General features: G+C 62.6%; 2 protein-coding genes across 2 annotated transcripts in view; one reads left to right on the plus strand and one right to left on the minus strand.

The window, feature by feature from the left end:
• SPNS2 (sphingolipid transporter 2) overlaps positions 1 to 14,363 on the plus strand; it is a 52,979-nt gene extending 38,616 nt beyond the window's left edge. Inside the window, exons 9-13 of the mRNA XM_027848811.1 lie at positions 3,333 to 3,398; positions 5,379 to 5,477; positions 6,146 to 6,309; positions 10,488 to 10,535; positions 11,808 to 14,363. Coding sequence (XP_027704612.1) covers positions 3,333 to 3,398; positions 5,379 to 5,477; positions 6,146 to 6,309; positions 10,488 to 10,530 — 372 coding nt within the window. The 3' untranslated portion in view covers positions 10,531 to 10,535; positions 11,808 to 14,363. The remainder of the gene's footprint in view (positions 1 to 3,332; positions 3,399 to 5,378; positions 5,478 to 6,145; positions 6,310 to 10,487; positions 10,536 to 11,807) is intronic.
• A 450-nt stretch (positions 14,364 to 14,813) lies between these two features.
• The window catches only part of MYBBP1A (MYB binding protein 1a), an 11,368-nt gene continuing 800 nt past the window's right edge, over positions 14,814 to 25,381 (minus strand). Inside the window, exons 2-27 of the mRNA XM_027848865.1 lie at positions 25,145 to 25,240; positions 24,849 to 24,926; positions 24,358 to 24,432; positions 24,002 to 24,109; positions 23,386 to 23,576; positions 22,707 to 22,874; positions 22,362 to 22,479; positions 21,930 to 22,234; positions 21,709 to 21,819; positions 20,907 to 21,032; positions 20,104 to 20,316; positions 19,915 to 20,023; positions 19,413 to 19,518; positions 18,962 to 19,116; positions 18,775 to 18,858; positions 18,541 to 18,687; positions 18,221 to 18,391; positions 17,977 to 18,134; positions 17,753 to 17,887; positions 17,479 to 17,584; positions 17,122 to 17,247; positions 16,827 to 16,895; positions 16,115 to 16,228; positions 15,824 to 15,925; positions 15,522 to 15,646; positions 14,814 to 15,442 (exon numbers count right to left, since the gene is read on the minus strand). Of these exons, the coding sequence (XP_027704666.1) occupies positions 14,920 to 15,442; positions 15,522 to 15,646; positions 15,824 to 15,925; positions 16,115 to 16,228; positions 16,827 to 16,895; positions 17,122 to 17,247; positions 17,479 to 17,584; positions 17,753 to 17,887; positions 17,977 to 18,134; positions 18,221 to 18,391; positions 18,541 to 18,687; positions 18,775 to 18,858; positions 18,962 to 19,116; positions 19,413 to 19,518; positions 19,915 to 20,023; positions 20,104 to 20,316; positions 20,907 to 21,032; positions 21,709 to 21,819; positions 21,930 to 22,234; positions 22,362 to 22,479; positions 22,707 to 22,874; positions 23,386 to 23,576; positions 24,002 to 24,109; positions 24,358 to 24,432; positions 24,849 to 24,926; positions 25,145 to 25,240 (3,819 nt within the window). The 3' untranslated portion in view covers positions 14,814 to 14,919. The remainder of the gene's footprint in view (positions 15,443 to 15,521; positions 15,647 to 15,823; positions 15,926 to 16,114; positions 16,229 to 16,826; positions 16,896 to 17,121; positions 17,248 to 17,478; positions 17,585 to 17,752; positions 17,888 to 17,976; positions 18,135 to 18,220; positions 18,392 to 18,540; positions 18,688 to 18,774; positions 18,859 to 18,961; positions 19,117 to 19,412; positions 19,519 to 19,914; positions 20,024 to 20,103; positions 20,317 to 20,906; positions 21,033 to 21,708; positions 21,820 to 21,929; positions 22,235 to 22,361; positions 22,480 to 22,706; positions 22,875 to 23,385; positions 23,577 to 24,001; positions 24,110 to 24,357; positions 24,433 to 24,848; positions 24,927 to 25,144; positions 25,241 to 25,381) is intronic.

Genomic DNA, 25,381 nt, shown 5'->3' on the forward strand with positions numbered 1-25,381 from the left:
TTTCTTCCTTCTTTTCTTCTTTCCTCCCTCCCTCCCTTCCTTTCATTTCATTTCTTCCTTTTTCTTTTTATCCCAGCACCTTGGACAGCGCCTGGCGCTTAGGTGCTTGGTGATTGAGTGTTGGACCATGTCTCTAAGTCTTCAAACATCCCCAGTCCATGAACTGAAGACCCTTCCCCATCCTCTTCTCTCCTCCGGACACCCCCCAACATAACATCACCCTTCCTCAAATATGGCAGCCAGAGCTGACCGCCACCTCCCAGCGTAGTGTGATGTAAGCACAGGAAAGGATGTCTCCCTCTTCCTGGGGACTCTGCCCCTCTTTGCTCAGCCCAGGCCAAGGCCTCTTTAGCTTTTACGGGGACCACATCACGTGGCTGAAGCAGCATGGTGAGCTGGCAGTTCCTTCAGAACCCCAGGTCTTTTTCAGATACAGTGCTGCTCAGTCCTACCTGCCTCCTTCATCTTGGGCTTGTGAAGTCAATCGTTGGAACTCCAGTACGATACTTGACAGGAATCCCTATTGAGTTATGACGTTTCTCCTGGATGTCGTTCCCATATCTGTCCTTGATAAGGACAGATGCTTGCTGGCCACGCAGTCTCCCTGAGGTGGTCTGACAGGGCCAGGTAGAGAGGGCCCTTTACATTCCATCATCAAGACAGAAAAAGTCTGGGTGGGTGACTAATTAGACCTCCCCCTCCACTTGACCTTTTGCCTACTCCCCCATGTCACTTGCCCTCTTTATACTGAGGGGGTTGGACTATCTCAGTAACCTCCAAGGTCCCTCCCAAGCCTCAAATCTTGTGGCAAGAGCTCCTTCCTCCGGGCATGGCTTCAGGGTGTTTCAGAGTTCTGGGAAGTCACCTGTCTTGGCCTGGAGACCCCAACAAATTTAGAGCAAATCAGTCGGTCCTCACCAGGCTTGGGCCCGCTTTCTCTCTGGGAAGTTTGTCCTCTCTCCTCCCACCTGATGCAGGCGATGGAAGCAGAGTTGGGTCATCCTGCTTCCTGTCTCTGCTCTCCTGAGGCCACCTTCCCAAGCTCCTCCTGGCCCCAAACTCAGCTTTTCAAGGTCATGCTGGGTGTTGGCTTCCTGACCCTGTTCTGACTGGAATTTTTACAAAAGGTCTTTGGCTCACTCCCTTCCTTTCATCTTTTGTACACATCATGTACAAGTCTGAGCTCACTAGAGAGCCCCCTTTGCAGCCACATGGAGTCTTGAGACTCTTCCTTACTGAAACTATTCACAATTGTATAGTCGGAGGTTCACCACTCATCTCAGGTAGAATGGAGTCTGACTTCTTTTCTCTGAAATGGTGACACTCTGCTTTCCTGATGTCCTGAAGTCCTTGTCTGCCTGTGCTTGGCCTCTGGGTTTGTTCCTTCACCTCTGGTGACCCTCAAGGCTTCTGCCCCTGCTGAGGCACCTGCCAGGACTTTATTGGTCAGAATTAAGTTCAGAGCAGCAAGAGTCATGAGGGGCCCCTCTGCCCCCTGAGAGATGAAGGCATAGCTTTAGGGTGGGCAGGAGGAATCAAAATCCTTGTCCAAACCATGGGCACGCCTAGGACCACTGTGTCCTGGTCAATTCACTCAGTCTTTCACACCCACCGGACATGAGGCACTGTGTACTGGGCCCCTCCTCCCAGGGTGGACGCTTGGCTGGGGGCGCCTACAGCGTGTCCACAGCAACATTTGGGCATGACCAGGGCTCTGCCATCCTTGAACGAGGCACACCCTTCCTGGGCGCCATTCTCATCCCGCACGTGGCTTCAACGCTTCCAGGATGCCTGGGAGAGCCTGTCTTCCGCTTTGCTGTGAGATTTCAGGTTCACCTCCTCTCACACTGTGGGCTGTGGACCCCACGACCAGAGAAAGTGGCTGTTGTTCCTCTCGCCCCCTGTACTTCCTCCTGAGAATTCGTGAGGAGGGGCTTCCTCTGCCGATGTGATGCTGACCCACCTACCCTTCTCCACAGCCGCAGGTTTTATGGTCTCAAGCATCTTCCTTCTTCCCCCTCCATTTCCAGTGTCTTTCTACGAGAGCATCTTTAGTACCCCCATGACCTTCCCGGGACCTCAGTCACCAGAGATACTCCCCTCCCAGATCTCCTTCCTCCCTCCCTTCTTTCCTTCCTTCCTTCCTTTCTTTCCTCTCTCCCTCCCATCCCCTTCCCTGCTTCCTCCCTCTCTTCCTTCCCACCTAACTCTGCCAAAGGCAGATTTGGCCAGTCTCATTGGGTTCCTCATCATGCCCCCACACTTCCATCCTCACTGGTGCTGTGGCAGCAGGTAAAACCTCTTAGAGTAGGAGCAGATGATCACCATTGTTGGGGCAAACACCAGGCAGTGCCCTTTGACTTTTGGCTTGGCCTAACTGGGTGGGGGGTCAGAAGCAGTCCTTGGCTAGATGCCTCCCATTGCAGCCCTGCCCTGCACAGTGGCCACTCCCTCTAATCAACACATTCCTGAGGGCAGGTGGAGACACGTCCACTCTTCATCCTCTGGACCCATCAGTCAGTGGCTTGAGGTGTGGAATGAGCCAAATGACACTGTCTGGGTGCCCAGGCCAGGGCCAGGTCTCCAAGAAGGTCAAGGCTGGGTCCTGTTCTCTCTCCTTATGCAGAGACCCAGCCTGGGCATCAGGAGGTTGGGTCCCACTGGCAGTGGGGCCACTGCCTGGGCATGATGTCAGCTGCTTTCTTCCCCTCTCTGAGCCTCCTGTAAATAGGGGTAATGTCGCTGCCCTGCCTTCTTCCCAGGGCCCTTGGTGGGAGCTGTGGGGGGTGTTTGGCCAGTCCGCGTGGGCTGTGGGGGCAGGCTGAGTCTGCAGGCTTGGGCAGCTTTGGGATGCCTTTGACCTCTCCCAGAGTTCCTGAGAGCAGCCATGCTTATCAGAAAAGGGCTGAGGTGGGCAAGGAGGTGATAAGACCAGCAGGAGAAGAGCTGATACACCACGTGACCTCGGCCACACGATGTCCGGCCCGGAAGGGAAGGACTACAGTGGCCTAGGCTGGGACTGGCCCAAGCCAGCCACCAGCCCTGAGACCCCAGCAGCCTAGACCGCCCTGCAGGAGGGGAGCCACCCGGCCACAATGACCCAGCTCCAGCAGAGGGCCAGCTCTCTCTCACATCGGCCAACACGCATGTGCACGCATGTCCCCAGTCCTCGTGACCGGCCCTGCCGGCCTGAGCAGCCGAGAGTCTGGTCTCCCAAAGCTCGTGGGACTGCTCAGGGCCTGTCGTGACCTTTCGACAGGCAGAGGGGTCAGCTCCCCACCAGCAGGCAGGCTAACGACCGTCTCCATCTCTCTCTCGTCTTGCTCTCCTAGATTTGCATCTTCATTGGTGAGACCCTGCTTTTCTCCAACTGGGCCATCACAGCAGACATCCTGATGGTGAGTGCCCCAAGGCTGGCCAGGACCCTGCCTCTGTCACCAGTGGGCCTGGCTATGGGAGCCATGGGAGAAGTGAAAGCTCAGTTTTCTGGAGGAAAGTTGGTTTGGCCGTGTGCAGACTAGATTGAAGAGGGAAGAGTGCGGAGGAGGGGAGGCCAGGGAGAGAGGGACCGACAGGGACGCTGGCGGCTCGTGGGGAGCGTGGAGCCGCGAGAGCAGAGAGAGGACCTCCCTGTGTGACGAGGCCCATCACATGTCTGGGCCAGGCTCCCGCGCCCTCAATGCCCTCGAAGCTCCATCATCTCCATGACTGTCTCCGTGACTGTCAGAGCCCAGTGGGGGATGGGGACGGGGAAGCGCCAGCTGAGCGTTTGCGTTGTTGACGGCTCAGTCAAAGACTGTTTACAGGGAGGTCAGCAACAGACACCGGCCTCGGACCAGCTGGGGCGGTCGCAACCACCCAGACAAAGCCGCTCAGTCCCAGAGAGGCTGCCTGGCTCAGGGCAGGGTCAGCCGGCCCGGTCACAGCTGAGCTGGGGCCTGGAGGGAGGGGAGGAAGGCATGGTCGACTGTGCCTAGGTCTGTGTGGGGGTCCAGTCCAGCTCTGGCCTGAGGGGCCGTGCCCATTGGTACAATGGGTGCCAGCACCCATGGGAGTCGGAGGGACCAACTAGCTGGCCCCCGTGTCCCGAGGCACCCCACCTTCTGCCAGGTCTGCCCAGCCCCCTCGTCTTCCTTCTTCGCCCCAGAGCGGGCACCTGGTGCCAAGTTTAGGGGCTCTGTGGCATCATGTTGAGAGAAGGAGGAAAGTGCCTGGGAGGAGGACCGGCTTTGCCTGTGCAGAGGAGGCACACACATGAGCCCTCCTTCAGGGTTGGGGATTAGGAGGCCGGGTCTGGCTGCAGGCCTGCTGGGGGGGGGCAGGAATGTGCCCGGCCCCTGCTACCCTGGCATGTGGGGGAGACACAGGATGGCACAGTGTGTTTCTGCTGCTGCTGAGCCAGATTCTGTTGGAGGGAGGGCAAGCTGGCCGGCCAGGTTGGGAGATAATTGGGGGAAGTGTGGGCCCTGGCATCGCTGGCCCCAAAGGCTCAGCCCATGGAGGAATGTAGGTGTGGCTGAAGAAGGCTCTAGGGATGGGGAGATTAGGGATGGGGGCAGGGAGGAGGGCAGTGGGGACAATGGGAGGAAGGAAGTGTCAGGGTTTGGTGCATTCCTGGGGAGGGGGCAGCTTCCTGCCAGGCCGTCTTTTCCATCAACTCAGCCTGTCCATCCCCCCCGCTCCTCCCTCCCTGGGGTCCCCCCATCCTGACACTCTGGGCCAGGGAGGGTGGGGCCGGTGGGGTAAGGGGCTCTTGGGCTGACCGGAGCAAGCATCCCAGATGAGGTCCTCGGGGCTCCCGTGTGAGGAGGGGGCTCCCAACTCCACAGGTGCCCGTGGCCTCTTCACCCCCCTCTGCTTCCCTGAGCTGCCTCCCTGGAGCCCCCACTGCGGGCTGCTGGCCCGGGCAGACCACCCACTCTGCAGCAGGCTGCTCCCACAGAGCCCAGCGTGACTTAGCACGCTCCCAGGCTCCCAGAAAGCCTTGTCCATATTCTCGTCAGTCATTGGCCGGCCCCATCCCCAGGAACCCCACAAGGCTTTTCACGGAAAGGGGAAAGTCCATCCGGGCCTCATCCCTTTCCCGTTCGAAGGTCCTCAGGGGCATGAGCCAGGCTTCCTCTGCCTTCGTCCAGGCCCACAGGGCCTGCATCGAAGGGGATGCCGTGGCCTCAGCCAGGGCCGTCTGGCACTGGAGGGGCGCCGCTCAGGGAGGCCAAGATGCCCTTCCCCTCCTCTCCCCTACGCCAGACACTCAGAAAGCAGAGAGGGGGAGGGGAGGCGTCGTGGGGCGAGGGCCAGTGATGGCTGGGGGAGGGAAGGCCAGGCCCTCAAGCCTGAGGGGTGCTGGCTGACCCAGCCTCCCTGCCTCCCTGCAGTACGTGGTCATCCCCACTCGCCGAGCGACCGCCGTGGCTCTCCAGAGTTTCACCTCTCACCTGCTGGGAGATGCGGGCAGCCCCTATCTCGTTGGCTTCGTGAGTACTGCTCACAGGGGCTGGGGCTGAGGGCGCATCCCGGGGAGCCTCCCTCCCTGACCTGGCCCAGACCTGAGCACACCTGATGGGTGCAAAGCTCTCCTGTCTGCTCTGCGCACTGGCTCCTCTACCTGGCCTCCATCCCTGACAGGTGCCTCCACCTGCAGTGGGGGTGGGAGGGGAGCTTCCCTAGATGGGGCCAGTGCTCAGGGGGTGGGGCCCAGGAGGGCGTGGCTGCTGGGACCAGACCATGGAGGTGGGAGACCCAGGATGCTGGACAGTGCTGAGGAGGGCAGGCAGGCAGGCAGGCAGACATACAGGGCCTTCTCAGGGAGGCAGGAGGGGTGTGTGTGTGTGTGTGTGTGTGTGTGCACACATGTGTGTGTGCACATGTGTGTGTGCACATGTGTGTGTGCACATGTGTGTGTAATGGCCTCAAGGTACTTTGGGCACTTTGGTCCCAGAGAAGGCCTCTGCTCTTTGTGTGGGGAGGGCAGCCTGAATATGTCCCAGCCTTGCAGGAATGAGGAGGTAAGCCCCATTCCCAGCTCCTCAAGCAGGACAAGAGCTGGGGAAGGGGATGCTTGGGAGCCTGAGGAGGAGGGGAGGGGCCGGGCCGGGCTGCTGGATGGAGGTGCTGAGCCTCCCTCCCCCGCCTCTCTCTGCAGATCTCTGACCTGATCCGACAGAGCACCCGGGAGTCCCCGCTCTGGGAGTTCCTCAGCCTGGGCTATGCTCTCATGCTCTGCCCCTTCGTGGTGGTCCTGGGGGGAATGTTCTTTCTCGCCACTGCCCTCTTCTTCCTCAGCGACCGGGCCAAAGCTGAGCAGCAGTAAGTGGCTGGGAGGGGGCAGGGATGGAATGGGGGAGGCGATGGGGCAGGAGCCCCCGACTCTGCCACCCTGCCGGGCAGCCAGGCTCCAGGCCAGGCCACTGTTCCCTCTCTAGGCATCGAACTCCACGCGGTCTCTAGATTGGACCCCCGCACAGATACTTTCCCCGGGGCCCCTTTGTGGGTGGTCCAAGCCTTTGCCAGAGATCCCTGGCAGTGCACAGTGGGTGGACAGGAGCTGTGTCCACCCTCAGCCTCCTGGGGCTGCAGATACATGGCCATCCTTACTTGCCCTCAGCCTACTGTCCATGCCAAGGATGACCACCACACAAAAGGCTGCAAGGAAGCAGACGGGGTGGATGGGGACACTGTGAGGGAACCAGGAGCCAGACCTGGGCAGCCCAAGGGTCTGTTAGTCAATGTGAGCCTGTTAGCCCGAGGTAGTCAGTCGGTGACAGGTACACCGTGTACCTGAGACATCCTCTGCGAGCCCAGCTCTTCCCAGAAGCCCCCGGGGCCTGGCCCCCAGCCCCCCCAATTGTGTTTTCTGGCCTAATGGGCACACGGGCTTCTTCTCTGAACTGTCCCTGTGGCACGGTGCTTCCTGGGTTCCAGACTGTCAGGCACTTGCAGGATGAAGGAAAGGTCACCTTTATTTGTGCAGCCAGTGGGAGTTGGGGAGGAGGGAGGGAACCTGCTGAGGATGGGCCTCGGTTTCCCTAGCTATAAAACAACCAGATGAGTCCATCTCCAAGGTTGTTTTGAGCTCTGAAGATCTGGGAATCCAGGGAGGGAAGAACCAGTTTGTTTCCTGGACAGTAATCGTGTTCCTATGGAAATGGCCAAGGAGGAGAAAGACCCTGCCATAGGGGTCAGGCTGGGCCTCAGGGCTGGGCAGCGGTCTTCCCAACCAGCAGCCCACAGACCCTGGGCACTCTAGCAATGCTCAGAGCAGGCAGGGACTTGCCCATGCATGAAGGGCTAATGAATGTCAGAGGCAGGGAAGCCTCCTTTACATGAGGGGGCCCTCTAGGCTAGACGTGGATGGGCTGGCAATCCCCTGGTGCCACGAGTGCTGGAAAATGCCTCCGCTGTGCCTGGTGCCAGTTTCTGTCTGGGAGCCACCCTTGGCTCAAAGAGCTCATCCTTGGAGCCGTTGAGACCAGGATGTGGGCTGGGGCCAGTTCCTGGTGTCCTTTAGCTGTGATTCTTGGGCCCCACGAAGCAGCTGGGCTCCTCAGGCCCCAGCCGGGCCATCTGCCAGTGCCAGGCAGAGGCGACAACAAAGAGAGGAGGCCGACGTTCTGGCCAAAGGAAGGATGGTTGCCTGAGGCAGATGGGAGCCCTGCCAGCCATGACAAGGGACTCAAAAAGCCGGCAGAGAGGGCAGAGAGAAGCAGTTGCAGAGGGCTCAGAAAGCCAACGGAGAAGTAGGCAGCTCTTGTGGATTCTTGAGCAGGCGTGAGACATCACTTGGGGAGAGCGAGTTGTGTGGGGAAGGGATTGGAGTGGGGAGACACCTAATGATAGCTAGTGCTTCTAGAGCACTTTCTTTTTTTTTATTTTATTTTTTTTATTTTTGGCTAGTCAATGGGGTTAAGTGACTTGCCCAGGGTCACACAGCTAGTAAGTGTTATGCGTCTGAGGCCGGATTTGAACTCAGGTCTTCCTGAATCCGAGGCTGGTGCTCTATCCTCTAGAGCACTTTCTTAAGGGGTTTGCAAAGTGCTTGAGTTAGGATCCCAACTGAGCCTCTCCACAGCCCTGGGAGCTGGGTGCAGATGAGGAAACTGAGGCAGCCCAAGGAGAAGTGACTTGCCCAGGGTTACACAGCTAGGAAAGTGTCTGAGGTAGGCCTCGAGGTCCAGCACTCCGTGCTCTGTTGGTCCCAGGAGAAATGAGGACCTGAAGCCAAGGGGACCGAAGGGGCCACAGGCAAGAGAGATCTGAGACGCAAGTGCCCACGATGGGCGGTCATGTGAGGGGGGAGGGGGAGTTAAGGGGGTCTGGCAGAGGCCTGAGAAAAGGCAGTTTGGGAGGTGTGGAGGAAATGGGGACATGGAGCCCAGACAGCTCTGGGGTGAAGGCTGGGGAGGGAGGGAGGGTCTCATGAAGTGCCTTCTCCAGAGCAGAGGGGAGACCTGCCCTCGTTTGTGAGGGGCAAAGGTGCTTGGGGGAAGGAGGTGAGGGGAGGGCTGCAGGCCCGGAGAGCAGGACCCAACATGAAGAGACTTCTGCGAGGGCCTGAGGAGACAGATGGCAGCGGGCAGGGGGCCCAGCTGCACCCAGGCATGCTCCGGCCCGAGCAGACACACAGACACACCGGAGCTGGCCCAGGGTCTCTGAGGGCCCTGAGTGTGAGGGTGACTTTTCTGGAGTCACCCCTGAGGGGATGAGGCAGACTGGACCGTTCTCGCCAGCACACTGAAGGGGGCTAGGGCAGGCCTTGGTGGCCTGGGCTTGCAGAGAGGCCCCCAACCTGGCTCCAGAGTGGGTTGGGGGTGGTACAGGGCTCAGGAGCCAGCCAGGGCCCAGGGCCGGGGCCCGCCCTCATCCTCTGCTCTTGGTCATTCCCCTGCAGGGGCCCTCGGGAGTTAGCAAGCTGAGTGTGGGACGGGGCCACCTCCGGCCAGCCGGTGGTGGCGTCCAGGTAAAGGGCAGCTTTGCATCTCGGGGTGGGCCGCTTGGCATCCCTGGGGTTCTGTCTCCCTGCCACTGACCCGGGCCCTGGGGGGCTGCCCTGGCACCTGCCGCCCCCTGCACTGGGAAGGGTTAGTTAGGAGCTATTCCCAAGGCCAGCGAGGAGGGGTGAGTAGGCATGGCATTGCCAAGAGGCATGGGGCAGATTGCTTCCTACGCCCCACCTCCCCAGACAGGACAGGGCAGGGCTGGGGCTGCGGCTTCGGCTGGCATGCTGGACACAAGGAGAAGGGGAAGGAGGCTAGATCCCTGCACGAAAGGCCTTTCCCTTCTGTCTGGGGAGATGGTGGTGGGGCAGCCTGGTGCGGGGCGAGCCTTTGGGACCTAGAGTGTCATCCACCTCTCTGAGCCTGCTTCTCCATCTGTAAAATGGGCACAATAACACTCTGACCAGCTGCCCCTTGAGGCTGTGTGGATTGGATGAGAACATTCGATATCACCCATTAATTAGGGTGAATGTTCTGTGTGTCAGGTGGGGGGGGACGGGACCCCAAGGGAAGTCAGGAAGGCTGCAGCCATCCATGCTCATGGTGTCTCCTCCCCCACTGCCCTTCACTGCTGCCTGTCTCCCGTCTTCTCTCTCCCCTGCCTCTCTGTCTCTATCTCTCTCCCCTGTCTCTTTTCTCTCCCTTTATCTCTGACCCTTCCACAATTTCCTGACTCCTTCCAATGTCCCTCCACCTCCATATCTTTTTCCCAGGGCGGGAGAGGGGCCTCTGGTTTGGCTCCTGACATGCTTCTCTGTTCCTCGGCCTTGATCCCAGGCCCTGTTCCTGGCCCTTCCCATCTCAGTTGCTCCCAGAAAGGAGTTCCCAGTTCCCCTCATCTGCCTCCCTGGCCTGGCCCTTAGGGACCTCCTTCCTTCCACCCCGTTCCCTCCATGCAGCTCAGTCTCCCTGGCCTGGATGCCCAGACACAGTACAGAGATACAGGGAAAACCATGGGAACATGGTGGGGGCTCCCAAACCCGGCCACACAAAGCCCAGGTCAGACTGAGTGCCAGACGGGTTGTGGGGGGGGCCTCTGTCCAGCCTCCAAGCGCCCCAGGGAGGTTTGTGAGGGCCCCCTGCACCTGCCCTCCACCCCGGGGCCAAGCTGGGAAGTGCCTGGTCTGTCCATCCTGAGCCTTCTCTCCTCCAGGCTCGGGTGCCTCCCGGAGGCCCCGGTCCTGGCTCTGGGCTCAGGCCAGATAAAGCCACGGGCCTGGAGTCTGAGCCAGGAGGAAGCTTGGTCACTGAGTCCAATGCCCTCATTGAGGGCATGAGGGATGAGAAAACTGAGGCCTGTGCGGTGAAGCAAAGGCCCAGGGTCACTCAAGGACACAGCGAGTACGGGAACCTGGGTCCCCTGACCCCCAACTCAGAGGTCTTTAGCCTGGGCACAGAGACCCCACCCGCCCACATGTGAGTGTGCGTGTACACACGTGTGTATGTGTGTGGGGGAGTCCCAGGGCCCCCTGACACCCCCCTCTTCTCCAGGGTGAATCAGCTGATGATGCCCCCAGCGTCTGTGAAAGTCTGAACAGGGTAAGTAGGGGCATCCTTGGGGGGGGTCTCCCAGGTGGGACTCTCATAAGGGTTGATGCTCAGGGTCATGACAGCTAGGGGGCACCACAGCAGATAGAGTGCTGGGCCTGGAGTCACAAGGATCTGAGTTCAAATTCTGCTTCAGACACTTTCTAGCTTGGTGACCTTGAGCAAGTCACGCATTAAGAGCCGCCATATGCTAAGCGCTTTATAACTATGCTCTCAATTGATTTCCCAACAACCAAGAAAGCAGATCCCCATTTTATAGTCGAGGAAATTGAGGCCAACAGGAGTCGAGTGACTTCTCTTTCCCCTGGAATCTGATCAGATCCTAGATGTGGAGCCAGAAGGGAGGGAAGGGCCAGGCCCAGCACCGCCAGGCTGGTTTGGAGCTGGCCTCGACTGGAGGGCGGTGGGTCTTCCCGGGGGTGCCCCCCTGTCCCAGCCTCTCCTATGTGCCAGGCCTGTGCTTGGTACCAAGATGGAGAGGAGCCTGGCCCTCCTCAGGGGGCTTCCGTTCTCCAAGGCTGCCCAGCCCAGTTCTCCCCTAGTTTCTGGTGGCTAGCCCCTTGTCCTCTCAATTCAAAGCCTGCGGAGGTGGGTTTTACTCAAGAAGCCTGAACAGGGCCCTGTGACCCCCAGAGCGGTGCAAGAACAAAGCAGGGTTTGGGGCGGGGGGCCAGAGAGAGGCCTGAAGCTGGAAGCGACCTGGGGGGACCCTTCCCCTCCAGATGAGGATGCCTGGGCTGGGAGGCAGTGATTTGCCCAAACTCACACAGGGGGCAGCGCTGGAAGGGGGGCTTGAGCCCAGGTCCTGGAGTTCTGGAGGGACTTCTCCTACTGGGAGGGCAGAGTCCCTCCTGCCTCCTTCCATCAGCCCAAGGAGGTTCCAGCTGCCAGCCTCTGGCAGCGGCAGCAGCAGCTCATAGGAACGGTTCAGGGGTCTCTGCCTTTCCTGATTGCCATCCAAATACAGGGCCAACCAGCAAACAGCCCGACGAGCCCAGGCCCTGCGGGACAGCTCAGCCTCCCTCCCTTGTCCAGCATCCTCCATCCTGGACACTGGGAGGCTGCCGACCCCAGCTCACAATCTGCTGAGAAGCAGGGGGATGGGCGTCCTCCCTGAGCTCATGGCAAAGCCCTTGGCCTTCTTGGGCCATGCCCTAGACACGGCCCTCTGGCTGCTCTGGCTCCTGGGTACCCCCTGAGAGAAGTCCTGCTTTCTGAGAGCCACGGCCTCATCCCCCACCTTCCTCCTGTTCCTCTCTCCAGGTGTCCTGGGAGCAAGAAACGATGAGCGCTCTGGGGCCTGGAGCAGCTGCCGTGGCCCTGCCCTGGCCAAAAGAGGAGGTGGAGTGGTTTCAGCGGGCAGGGCAGGGGGCCAGGATCGAGCCTGCTTTGGTCTAAGGTCCCAGCTCCCCTGCCTGCGATCCCAAAGGCAGGAAGGCAGTCAGGTGGAGGAACAGGCCAACAGAAGTTAGCCACGCAGGGCAGTGTGACAGGCGCAGGACAGGGTGACCCGTGGCTGCCTCACCCCGTGGCTCTGGGCCTCAGACACGTTTGCCAAGACATTCAGAGATGGGATGCTTTCAGTGGAAAGCGCCCCCCCCCCCCCGCCCCAGGACTTTGTGGCAGGAGATGCTGCTGACAGAGACACATGGAGGGGTCCCCCCATGGACACACTTCACATGCTACATAGGTCCACGTATGTGGCCTGTAGATGCAGCGCTGGCTTTCCAGAGAAGCCGGCCAGCTGAGGAGCATCGGTCACTTCAGACAAACCTGCCTAGGCCAGCCTGGCGCCGTGGCTGCTGACCCCCAGCCCTGGCAGTCCCAGGAAGCTGCTATCCCCCGGGTCCACGTGGATGACTTTGTTTTCCAGCATTTCCAAAGGAGTGGACTAGGAGGAACTGGGGCGGGGGGGGGCACGGGCCGAATCTGGAGCTGCTCCGGGCTTCTCCCTGCCCCTCCCCCGTCCCTGCTTCGTCTCCCGGCTCCTTGGCCCGGATCCGAAGGACCTCATGGGATCTCCTCTCACATCCCAGCTCCAGGGAGGTGGAAACAGAGGCCCGTGTTGGGAAGCCTCCTTGTCCCATGCCCCATGACTGGTTGGTGCCGGCTCCGAGACCAGGGTCCGGGTCTCCCGCTTGGGAAGTAGGCAGCATGCCCGCTGCCCTTCTGGGGCACTTAGCAGGCAGGAGCAAGGTGGGCAGGCGTCACCAGGGAGGAGCTGATGGGAGCGGAACCCTGCCCAGGGAGCCAAGGCCACCCCCACACCCCCGTGCCCGCCTTGGAGATGGCAAGCCGGCAGGCGGGCGAGGACCGTGCGCTGCGAGCCCGGCCGGGTGTCCTGCCCGGCCCGGGGAGGGCCGCCTTCCTCCCCTCACGCCACTTCCCAGCAGAGGAATTTCCCAAATTTCGGTCACTTTCGGGAATTGAAGCTGAGCTTTGCCAGGGGGTCAGGGTCCCTTCTGGCCTGGTCTCCAACGCCCCAGCTTGTCTCCACACTAGTGGAGGTTTTGGGCCCTGGCTGGGTCAGCTGGATCGAGAAGACGGCCCGCTCTGAGCAGGGCCAGGATTTCTCGGTTGTGGGATTGACCCTGACCCTTGAGAGAGACACCCAGGCAACAGGACGCAGCCTCCAGAGTAGGGGGCCAGCAGTCAGCCAGCGAGCCTTCAGTGAGCTCCTCCTGTGTGCCTGCTGCTGTGCTGGGGGAAGGGGGGAGGGGCTGCAGCCTAGTGGGGAGCCCTCTTTCCCCAGGGCCAGGACGTGCGGCTGAGTAGCACCCCCCATTCCTGGCCTCTCTCTGGCCCTGGGACCAGCACATCTCAAGCTCAGTGCCCATCCAGGGAACCTCCTCACTTTCTGTCTTGTTTCCCGGCAGGGTGGGGAGGGCACGAGGGGGCAGCCACAGCCGAATGGGATGGCCTGGCTTAGCAGTGACCTTTCCTTTTGCCATCTCCCCCAACGGACGCTTTGTCCTTTTGGCAGCAGGTAGGGTGGGGAGGCCCCCCGAGACACCACATGTTCCCATCCAGAGCAGCCAGGAAGGAGGGGAGATGCCCCCCGCAGTCAGTGATGGAGCACTGTCCCCCTCTGCCAGCATCACCCCCCCCACCCCCTCGTGAGCTCCCTGGAACCAAAGCTAGTGAGCCAGGTAGAGACAGCACACCCACACTGCTTCCTGGACTCTGCCCGGGAGTGTGTCTGTCCCACAACACCTACGCTCGTTTACTTGGAAGGTCACACCTGCATCTCTGAGGGAGGGGCCACCCCACCTTGGCAGGGTCCCTGGGGAGGCTGCGGATGTGAAGGACCTCCCATCATGCTTCTAATACCCAGAGTTTGGTTTTTTTGGGGAGTGGGAAAGACACAGACACCCATCCCAGGGCTGCCGCACCCTGGCCCCAGAGGCTTCAGGCCTCCTGTCCCCTGCAGCAGGGGCAGCCTCGCGAGGACAGCGGCTGGATCCCTTCTGTGGCCCAATCTGGGGGGCGACCCCAGGGTTTGCTGGTCCCAAACGGATGGGAAACAGCCCCGCACCTCCACTGGGCCTCAAACCCCGCGGGAGGAGCAGGCAGGACATGCAGCCAGGGGGCCCCGGGCAGTGGCAGGACAGGCCTCCCAGCCAGCCTTGGCCATGGGCGCCCACAGGGCCAAGCTTTCTTGTCGTACAAGAACCCGGATTCAAGGTTTCCTGACTTCTTTCAGGGAGCAGAATGGCTGTCCGATTTTCTAGAGCAGCCAGGACTGTGAATTGATCTCAGAGGATGAAAGCAAAGTTGACCAGCGACCTTTATGTAAATTAATAAACCTATTTAAGGCCAGGCACTGGTCAGCGCTGGCTTCCTTGAGGGTTGGGGGGGGGTGACACCACACCAGCACCCTGTGATCACCTGGCATGCTTCACCTGAAGGGAGGGCTTAGGCAGACCCCCCCACAGTGCAGTGGGGTCTCTCCTGCCCCCCCCATGGCTGGTCTGCTCAGGGACGAGCAAGGAGGCCCCGAGGGGCCACTGGCCAGCCTCTATCTCCATGGAGAGTTAGTGGAACGTCACACATAACCTCTGGAATCATGGCTGAAAGCTGTGACCCCCTTCCTGGAGGGTGGGGCACGATGACCCAGACCTTGGGTCTGGTTGAGAAATGGGGGCCTGAGGCCCACATCTGCAGCTTAGCCTGCCCCAAACACCCCAGCTTCGTCCTATCAACACCCCCCCCCCCCCCCGCAGCCTTTGCGGGCCCATCAAGCACAGGCCTGGCCACCCACTCCAGAACTCTGAGGCCCACGAAGCCTGACCGAGCCCTGGGGCCAGGGAGAGGCGGTTTTATTGGACTGGGTGTCAAAACAGAGTCTCTGGTACGTGTAGAGCACCAGGGGCGCTCACTGGCTGCTGCCCTCGGGCCCTGGCTGCCGCGGCCTCCTCCTCAGCCTGGCCTTGGGGCTGCCGCTGCCTGTTGTGGGGGGCAGTTTGGCCTTTTTCACCAGGGGGGTGGCTGGGGGGTCAGCGTCCAGCCCGTCCTTCCTCTTCCCAACCTGGAGTTTCTTCCTGGGCCCCTCGGAGCCCGGAGCCCCATTCACCACGGCCTGAGGCGGTGGGGCCTTGCTCTGGCCAGGGTCTGGGGCAGGGGTCCCCTCGCTGGTGCCGTTCACCCCAGGCCCGGGCGGGGTCTGGCGCCGCTTTGATTTTCTCCTCCTCCTCCTCCTCTTCCTCTGCCTCGTGCTCTCTGAGGCGGTGGCGGGGGCCTCCTCGCTGTCCTCGGGGGCCGCCGGCTCCTGCTGGCGCCTCCTGCGCTTCTTGGTTTTGGGGAGGAAGCCTTTCTTCCGCTTCCGTCCTGCCAGCTCCTCAGGGGCTCCGGCGGCATCCTTGTTCTGAGAAGCCCTGACCTTCTCCTCCTTGGGGCGCCTGTAAGCGAGCACGCCCGGGTCAGGGCCCCGCGGGGAGCCCCCGCCCCCGGACACTCCCCCAACCCCTGGGTACGTACGGGACGCCCAGCAGCTTCAGGGCCTGCCAGGTGAGGTCGGAGAGGCGGCCCGTGCTGCCCAAGCAGTCACTCTGTCGCAGGGTCTGCAGCAAAGCCAGGGGGGCCTCCAGACTTGTGGGCAGCTTCTGTGGAGGTGAGGGAGACCCACGGTGCAGGTGGAGAGGCCCCCACCTCAGGGCAGACCAAGGTGCCTCCCAGGGCGGGGAGGGGGGAGGGGGGAGGGGGGAGGGGGGGCCCAGCTGGCAGTCAGATTGAGGGGGAGCCCCAGCCCCATCCACCCCTTCAAGAAGAGGCCTCCTCACCTCCTCCTTCACAGTCTTGATGAGGAAGATGAGGAGCTCCAAGGCCTTGAACATTTTGAGGTGGACGCTTTTGTTCACGGCCTTACCCACCATTCTCAGACTCTGGGGGAAGAGAGAGCCATGCAGCAGGGCACTAACGGGGAGTGTCAGAAGGGACGTGGAGGGGGCCACAGACAGGGAGTGGTGCAGGGGACACAGAGAAGGCCACGTGGCTGCCCGTGGCACTGAGGGGCAAGGAGGGAGGCCACACAGCCTCCCAGGGGTGGGGCAAGTGCTGCATGGCTCACATACCTCGGTGGTCTGCCTGATACTATCCCCAATCAGCTCCTGCCAGGCTGGGCCCTCCAGGCACTGCCTCAGCTCCCGCATCTGCAAGGCCTTCAGGAGCATCAAGCAAGCCTGGGCCTGGAAGGTCACAAAGAAGAGCCCGTGTCCCTGGTGGTCACCAGTCACGGGTGCCTGGCTGGCTGCTCTCTCCTTCCCAAGGAGGCTGCAGAAGGGCCCACCCCCCACCCAGGCAGAGTCCAGAGATGAGACCAATTTGTATCAGAGACGCAGACATACTGCTGACCCCTTGGGTTTGTGACCCTGGCTCAGGCCCCAGGCCTCTCTGGGGGTGGCTGCAGGTCCAACGAATGGGGATGAGCTTGGCTCGGGACCTGACAAAGGACGACCAGAGGGGCCCCAAGCCAGCCCCTGCCCTGTGAGGCCAACACCGAGGGTGGCCACATGCCCCATCTCGTGCCCGCAGCCAGCCTGGCCACAAGCCCCTCACTGCGTGAAGCCAACTGGTCCTGCTGGTCAGCGACTCCGTCCGCCTACGCCAGAGCAAAGCTCGACGTAGACGGAGACAGTGACCCAGCAGGAAGATCAGGCCGCCCCCCCCCCCCCCAGCTCTGAGGAGCAGGCACGGAAGGCAGCCCGGTGCCCAGTGCCCAGCAGAGCCCCAAGGGCCAGCCGAGGCAGGAGCCTCCCCCCACCCCGGGCCAGCCCCGCGTCTCGCCTGGTGGTAAGGCCGGGCTCCGGTCGTGACGAACGGGAGGACGACGGGGAGCAGCTGCTGACAGATCGTCTGTGGGGAGAGCCGACAGCCGCTGACCACACTGCCTGGCCGGCCCAGACGCCTCCCCCCGAGACTCCCAGTCCTGCTGTCAATGGGCAGGTCCCCCGCCTCCCGAGCGGTACGGGGTGGAAGGGGCAGCACGGAAATCACGGGGGCCGTGACCCTGGCTCTCTGGGTCTGCTTCGACCTCGGAAACAAGCTGAAGTGAGGAGGAGGTCGCGGCATCCACACTTACAGGGTGGCGGGTGAAAAGGTCCACAAACATGGCAGCCGTGAGGGGGCTGTTCCGCTTGGACAGGAAGCTGGTCAGCGCCTCGGTGTACAGCTGCGTCACTCGGGCCAGGTCCAGGCAGCTGGAGCCCTGCAGGAACACAGGACTGGCCACCGGAGCGCGGTGCGCAGGGGGCGTCAGGCCCCAGACCCTCGTGGGGTAACAAAGGGGTTTGAGGCATCTCTCTGGCCACTGCCCCCCACTCCGCCCGAGGCTGAGTCGGGGGGCCTTGAACCCCGCCTTCCCAGGGCACAAGGAGGGAGCTTCACTTCACCTCCGCTTGCGGGGGAGGGGAGTGGCCTTCACGGGGGGGGGGCTCACCTCTGTCTGTTGGGGGGCGTTGGCTTTTCGCTGCTTCTTTGGGGACGGGGCAGCTGGCGGCCTGGCGGTGTTCCCCTTCAGGACCCGGAGCAGGTAGAGGGAGGCACTGAGGGTGTGGGGGGGGAGAGCAGGCTCAGGCCCCCCAGCCCAGGCGGGCCTCGGAGGGCTTGGACCTCCCCCCCACAGGTCCCCAAGCAGCAAAGCCAGCCCCTCCCTGCGCGGAGCCACTCGGGTCTCCTCCGCATTCTCCAGGGCGCCCTCGCGGCCCCCTCACCTGAAGTGGTAGAGGGCGACGGCAGAGTCCGCCTGGCGGCTGGCCCGCTGCACCAGCCGCTCCAGCATGGCGTGGATGTCCTCGGCCCGGCTCGCCACGCTGTGGCAGTACTGCTTGGCCCGGCACAGCTGGTTCCTGCCAGGGCACGGAGAGATTGGGAGCGTTACTGCCAGGGAGGGACCTGCTCCCACCCCCCACCATCCCCAGGGCGGGCGCGCACTCACGTGAAGATGTCTGCCGTCTTGCGCAAGAAGTCCTGCTCCTGCTTGGCAGAGTCACGGCTCATGCTCTGCTCGATGACGGCAAGCAGGGGTTCGAGCAGCTCCAGGACCAGTGGGTTCTCCGGCTGCCTGGTCAGGAAGCCCTCCACCAGGTCCAGAACCTGCGAGGCCAGAGTGGTGGGAGGCTGCCCCCTGGGGCCCACCCCCCAGCCCCAGCTGCCACCCCCAGCACCCCACCTGGCCGCACCTTGATCTTAAAGTCACAGCGAAGGTTCTTCTCCTTCTGCATCTTCTCCTTCTCCTGCTTCCTGGCCCGCACCCGCAGCTTCTGCTCCGCAAACAGGCTGGAGAGACGCGTGTCCAGGGCCATCATGGCGTCATCGTCCAGCTCCTCGCTGCTGCTCTCACCATCGGCATCCTGGGGGCGAGGGAGCCGCCGCTAGGGAGGGCCGGGCTGGGCCGGGACCCTCCTGCCTACACCAGGCTGCTGAGGGCCGGCCCCCGGCTCACCACGCCCAGGCTTCCCGGCTAGGCCGGCCAGGGTCCCAGGCCGCAGCTTCGACTCACCAGCGCCTTCCCTGCCTGAAGCACGCTCATCAGCCGCTGCCTGAAACCGCTGTCCACCTCCCCATCACTGGCCCCGTCCACATCTTCGTCCTCGCTCTCCCCATCGTCGTCTGAGCCGTCCTCGTCTGAGTCCTCCTCGCTCTCGTCCTGTGATGCAGGCCCGGCTTGGTCCGGACCCTGCCCCCCACCCCCAGCTCACTGCCAGCCCCCAGACTCCCACTCCCCGGTTCCTACCTCTCCAGCCGTGGCCGGCCTCTTCCTCTGGCCAGGCTCCTCCGTGACCACCACCGCCCCATCCTCCCGATCGGGGTCCAGCACCTGCAGACCGAGCAGGGGGAGGGGTGACATCCCGGGCGGGGCACCGCAGCCCCTCCCCCAAGCCGGGCAAGAATGCCTGGACTGAGCCCCTGGCCCCACTCACGTCCAGGATCAGCTGCAGGGCCCGCCGGTTCAGGTGCGGGCAGATGCGGGCGAACACGCTGCGGGAGACCTGGCGCATGAGGCGGCTGGGCTGAGACAGCAGCGCCAGCAGGATCTCCACCATCACCTCCACCCACTGGGGCTCTTCCGCACCTGCTGCGAAAGGCCCCAGGGCGCACTCAGAGCAGCAGGGTCAGTGAGCCACCGCAGCCTCCGCCCACCGGGCCAGGGCACAGGCCTGAGGGTCCATCGACTGCAGCGGCCAGGGCCGCAAGACTCTGTGGGGCCTTGGCTGGCTGTGCTGCTGCCCGGGGACGTCAGAGGGGCTGGGAGGGGGGATGGAAAGGGGCACCCCCCTTCAGGGCCACAGCCCGCCCCGGAGCCCTGGGGACATTAGGAGGGGGCAGGGGGCTCCTCTGGGACCACAGCCCGCCCCAGAGCCCTGGCCTCACCGGCGGCTGCCTTCGTGGCTTTCTTGGCCTTCTTGGCCTTCTTGACCAGGGCTTTCTCGATGCAGCTCTGCAGGTCACTCAACAGGTCAACACATTCGCTGGGCACCTGGAGGGAAGGAGGAGAGGGGAGCTGGGATTCCCCGGGTCCGCTCCCTGGTGTGGCCTACGTCTAGGGCTATTTCCTCCCACCCCACCAGTCCGAGCCCCAGTTTGGACAGGAGAAGCAGAGGCCCAGAGGAAGAGAGAGGCAAGTCAAAGGTTGGAGGTGAAGCATCTTTTGGACTTTGGCCAACCTCCCCAGAGCAGACTGACATATTCCTGCCCCTCCCCACCCCCATCCCGGGCAGTGGGGTGGGCAGCCTCCCTATGTGACCTCTGAGCCTCAGTTTCCTCATCTATACAATGGGGCTAACGCCTGCCCCACCTCCCAGGGTCACATGGGGGCTGTGCCGCTCACTACCTGCAGGGGGAGGCAGGCACCGGGCAGCCCGCACCCACGCACCTTGAAAAGGTGGATGCCCACCAGAAGCAGGAGCTGCTGGAAGGCCGTGATCTCGGCCATAAGGCTGTCCTTGACCCGCTGCTGCAGGCGATCCACGGACTGCAACATCCTGCAGAGAGGAGTGGTGGGGAAGGGTCAGCCGGGCCCCGTAGAGGGGCAGCCCACCCCCCCAATGGCCGCCAGGCTCACCGGTCCCAGGCAGTCTTCTCCTCGACAGCAAAGGGCTTCACCGGCCGGACGTTCTTACCGTGGGACAGCAGGAGGTCCGCGTACTGCACCAAATGCTGGGTCCAGAGCTGGCCGTCCGCCATCATGCCATGGCCAACCTTCCCTTTGGACAGGCTTGGCACTGCCTTCGGGGCTTCTCCCAGCAAGGGGAGGGAGTTCAAGGTCTGCAGCAAACTGGGGAAGCAGGCCAGTGTCACGCCGCACAGCCTAGAACCCACCTCCAGGCCTAGGCCCCCCGCTGGGGGCCTCTGCCACTAACTAGCCCATGACCTCAGGACCAGCATTTTAATGCTAGGCCTCAGTTTCCTCATCTGCCAAATGGGAGTTATCGCTCTGCCCCAAGGGCAGCTCTCACTGCAGTTCAATGACCAGCATTTACCAGGCACCGACTGGGGCTGGAGATGCAAGAGGTGAAGGAGGGTCAAGGCAGGGGTGTGGGCCGGGGATGCTGGGAAGGGGCCCCAAAGAAGGTGCCAGGGAGCCAGCCAAGCTCCTGGGGCACCAGTGACGCGGTCAGGGACAGCAGAGGGACAGGTAGCCCTTCTGGTAGCTGTAGGGGGAGGGCTGCTCCACAGTGGAAGGCGGGGACCAGGACCCAGGAGGCAAAGGGGCCTTGTGGGCAGGGTGGGGCGAGGCTCAGCCAGGCACACAGGGGTGGTCCCCTCACCTGCCCCCCTCGCTCAGCAGATGGAGCTCATCGATGCTCGTTAAGTGACCCGCCCAAGCCCAGCCACAAGGCCTCACCTGTCAGGGGACGCACCCACCTGAAGAAGGCGTTCCCAGCAGCATCTCTGGTCTCGCTGTCCAGTGGCACAGAGACATGCTGCTCTGACTCAGGAATGTCCTTGGAAGGTTTCTTTGTCTCAAAGAATGAATGAAAAAAGCAGAACCTGGTGGGAACGGGGAGAGATGTGACTGAAAGCAGAGGCAGCATCAGGGAGGACGCGATGCTCCACGCCCGCCTCTCTCCTCCCTGGCGGACGGACGGGAAGGGCTGGGCCAGACGGGTCCGAGCTCCCTCGGGGCCCCACAGCCAGGGTCTCAGGATGGCTCCCACACCTCCCCGGCTCTCCTCTGCCCCGGGTGCCAACTCTAGGCCTGGTCCCGGGCCCTCCTTCGACCACCACACCACTGACCCAGAGAGGAACGGGAGTGGCCAAGACTGGCTCTGCCCACGTGAGCCCTCCTCCCTGGAACGCCAACCGGTCCCCTCGCCCTTGGTACCGGACGCGCAGGCCCTGGGCAGACTAAACTGGTGGACAATCGGCTGGGTCCCTGGGAGCTAATGTTACTGTCTCTGGTTGAGCAGAGAGACAGCAAGCCTCTAAACCAGGAAAACCTGGGGTCGGGCCCTGACTGACCCAACCTTGCCACAGAGGAGGTGCTACCCTGCCTTGGTGGAGGGAGTGTGCTCACTTGGGAGTCCCTGACCATCCCTCTCATTTCTCATCTCAGAGAAAGGGGAAGAAAACCACGGGTGGTACGTGGCGGGGCTGGCATTTGCATTCAAGGCTCCTGACTTGCCTGCACCCCCCTTTCCCGCCCGGGGCCCCCCGGCTCTCCCACCTGGCGATGCCCACGACAAAGGCCTCATCCTTCGTCACCTGGGCGTTCTCCACGATGCTGGTCAGTCTCTGAATGAGCCACTTCCGCAGGCGAAACACAGACCTCTCGGCCCTGGGAGAGACAGAGACGGGTCGGCGCCAGCGGCCCAGCTCCCGGCCATCCCCCAGCAGTGCTGCCGCGGCTCCTCTCGCGGGGTGCCCGGGCCCACCCCACGCACTCACGCCGCCACGCGCCCGCTTTCATCTTCCGCGGCATTCTTCTTCTGGCGGCTGGTGCTGAACTCGAGGCAGCTGCCCAGGTCGGGCCGCAGAAACATATCCCGCAGCCAGCTGCTGTAGCGGTGCAGCGCCTCGGGCTGCAGGTGCTTCACCACGGGCCACAGGCTGGGCACCACCGGGTGGCCCTGGTTGGTGAGGGAGGAGAAGGCCACCAGCACAGCCAGCTGCTTCTCGGGGTCCGCACAGCCCTCCAGGAAGGAGCCCACGTACTTCTCCATCTCTGGGGCAAACTTGAATCTTGAAGGGAGCTGGAGACAGAGGGCGATCAGGGAGGGGCTGTCCTGGCTCTCAGGGCTGGGCCCCCCCCTGCCCCCAGAGGCCTGGCGCCGCACCATCCACTCCCCACAACATCCCGAAGAGCGAGTCGGCGTCTACCTGGGCCGAGAGCACGTGGTCCCCGTATCGACGCATCACTTCTCCGCGGAGGACCATGCGGAGCTGCTCCAGGGACAGCAAGGGCAGGGCACTGCCCAGCAGGCGGAAGGCTGTGTAACTGGGGAGGGGGGAGGGCGTCAAAGCCTCCTTCCGTGCGGAGGGTTCCCTCTCCCCCATCCCCCCAACATCCTTCGATCTCAGCGAAGCTCGCTTGGTCTGATGACTTTTGGGACGCGCTCGCCACGGCACTGAGACCACGTGAGGCGGTAAAGACGCAGCATCAGGAGGCCCGGCCCGGCCCCAGGCAGCCCTTCGGCTCTGGAAGCCTGCCTGCCCGCAGCGTACCTGCCAGGCCCAGAGTGCTCCTCAAGAAGCCCGTCCTCCACCACGCCCTTCCAGAAGAGTTCAAAGGCGCCCTCCTGCAGGGCGACGCGGATGAGATCCAGGCCCACAGGAGGCAGCACCTTCTGCTTCTTCACAGACTTGGCCGCGACGTTCAGAACTTCCACCAACCTAGAGGGGTTTGAAGATAAGTGGGAAAGCAAACAAGGTCTCAGCCCAGGTTAGGAATTTGGAAACTGAGGGCCCAAGAAAGGAAGAAAGGGACTGCCCAAGCTCACACGGTCAGGAACCACTGGGGTTTCACCCAGAATTCTGACTCACAACCTGCACAGGAGGGGCCTGACAAAGCCAGGGAGGGCAGCTCAGAGCCTCAAACACCAGCTGGGTCCACTCGCTACACCTCTCAGGGCCTCTCCGCTCCTGTCCAGTCCAAAGTCTGGAACGCTGAGGCCAGGAACTGTCCCTGGCAACCTGGGACTAAGCTGACCTGGAAGAATGCCGGGGACTCGAGCGTCCCGTCTCGGCAGAGGCCTGTCTCCCCTGCTAGGCTGCTGCGGCCCCACACTCCTCACCTGCCCTCTGAGCTGAACCTAACTAGGGTGCGCTGGGGCTGGCAGCACGGCGCACCTCTCCCTCCCAGACCCAGGCCAGGCGGCCAGGGCTCCCCCACAACCAGCCAAACCTGGGGACGGTCTCCTTGGTGACCACAGAGGCCGAGCCCAGCAGCCTCTTCAGCTTCTTGGGCTGCAGGACACCTGGGAACCTCTGGAGCCCCACTAGGAGGAGCTGAAGCTGCTCAGGGGTACTGAAGGCTGAGGTGAAGTCAGCCCGGAGGACGTCCAACAGGACCCCCTCGAACACAGGCTCTGGGATCTGCGTAGGGAAGGGAAAGCAAGGCTGAAAGGGGTGCTCCCAAGGGCAGGCACCTCTTCGCCCACCCGGCCTTCCCCAGAGGCCTGAGCTGCCCCCTAGAACTCCCCCTCTGACCCCGGCCAGGTCAATCAATCCACCCTGACCCCGTGGGCCTCAGAGTCCTTTTCTGGAAAGTGATGGCCCAGGGCAGCTAGGTGGTGCAGTGGATAGAGCACTGACCCTGGAGTCAGGAGGACCTGAGTTCAAACCCGGTCTCAGACCAAACACTTGACATTTACTAGCTGTGTGACCCTGGGCAAGTCACTTAACCCCAATTGCCTAACCAAACAAACAAAAAAAAAAGGGATGGCCCTCTCCAGCTGTGGACCTCAGCTACTGTGGTCCTGGGTTGTGGGAGCACCCAGGAGGCATTCCCCCAGCCCTACCTCGGAGAGGATGTCTACCAGCGTACGGCGAGGCAGGTCCTGAAGATGGTTTCGGTGCTGGGCCAGGCACTGCAGAAGCTGGACAGCTTCCACTAGCACCTTGGGGTCCTGGGTGAGGAAGCAGCACAGAGGTGTGGTGACGGGGTGCAGAGATGAGTGAGAGAGTGTATGTGTGCGCACGCGTGTGTGTGTGCGCGCGCGTGTGGCCATGTGGCCGAGTAACAGGGAGTCAGCGGGAGCAGGGCCCTCACCTAGGTCCCAAGGCACTAGCCAGTGAGAACACCAAGGAAGGCAGGGACAGAAAAATACCCAGGGACCAGCCCAGCCCACAAGAAAGCAGCCCAGGCCAGGTTTACCTTTACCAGGCGGCCCGACTGAAACAGCGCCAAGACCCCAAAGAAGTTCCCAAAGGCGGCACTCCGCAGGAGCTTCTGGAAAAGACATTCAGGAGGGCAGTGAGTCCCCCAGCGCTTTCATGCAAACCCTGAGAGGTTTTGACACTTTACAGTGGTGTGACTGACTGGCCAAGTCACTGGCCCCTGGAAGACTCAGTTTCCACATCTCTAAGATGGAGTAATGGCCTCGAGCAGCTGCCCCTGCCTGGGCTGCTTGTGTCGGCCCCCCCTCCAGGGAGCACGATTCAGCCACTTGCTCAGGCTGCTGCCGCCAAACACCCCACCTCCCTTGCAGCCCCCTAGAGCAGCACCAGCACCAGCACCAGCACCAGCTCCACCCCAGGGCCAGGGGGCGGGCAGAGGACTCCAAGATATGGGACCTGGGACCCGGCCGTGTGGGGGAGGGAATCCGGGCAGGGGAGGGAGCGGCAGCCCTGAACATCAGGCCTCACCTTCTTCTGCAGGTCGTGCTTTTCTCTTATCTGCTCCAAGACCCCGTACAAAGGGATGTCCTCCAGGACCTGTAACACCTAGGAGGGAACCTGTGGGCTCAAGCGCCATGACCTCGGGGGTTCCCCCGCCCCACACACGCTGAGCCGCTGCTGGGCCCCCCCATCCCTTCCCACCCTGCCACTCTGGCCCCCCAGGACGGCTGAGGTTACCCAGCCCTGAGCAGGTCAGGACACTGACGGCAGCCCCAGGACCCTGGGGGTGAGGGCCTCCCCCCCAGCCAAAGCCCCCTCCTCACCTGGCTCAGGGCCAGGCTGAAGCCTGGCCTCGCTGCCTCCCAGGTGGCCCCCAGGCCCTCGATGAGCCGCTTCAGGGCGTACTGGAGCTCAGCCTCCTGCAGGGGGGAGGGAGAATGAGGCCGGGGCTCCCGGGGGTGGATCCGTCCGCCCCACCCTGCCCAGCCCCGCCCCTGGGGGCTCCCCCTCCCTCCCCGCCCCTGGGGGCTCCCCCACCCTCCCATCCCCTCCCCGGGGGC

The sequence above is a fragment of the Vombatus ursinus genome, unplaced genomic scaffold (genome assembly GCF_900497805.2).
Source record: "Vombatus ursinus unplaced genomic scaffold, bare-nosed wombat genome assembly UNPS02006874.1, whole genome shotgun sequence".
Lineage (NCBI taxonomy): Eukaryota > Metazoa > Chordata > Mammalia > Diprotodontia > Vombatidae > Vombatus > Vombatus ursinus.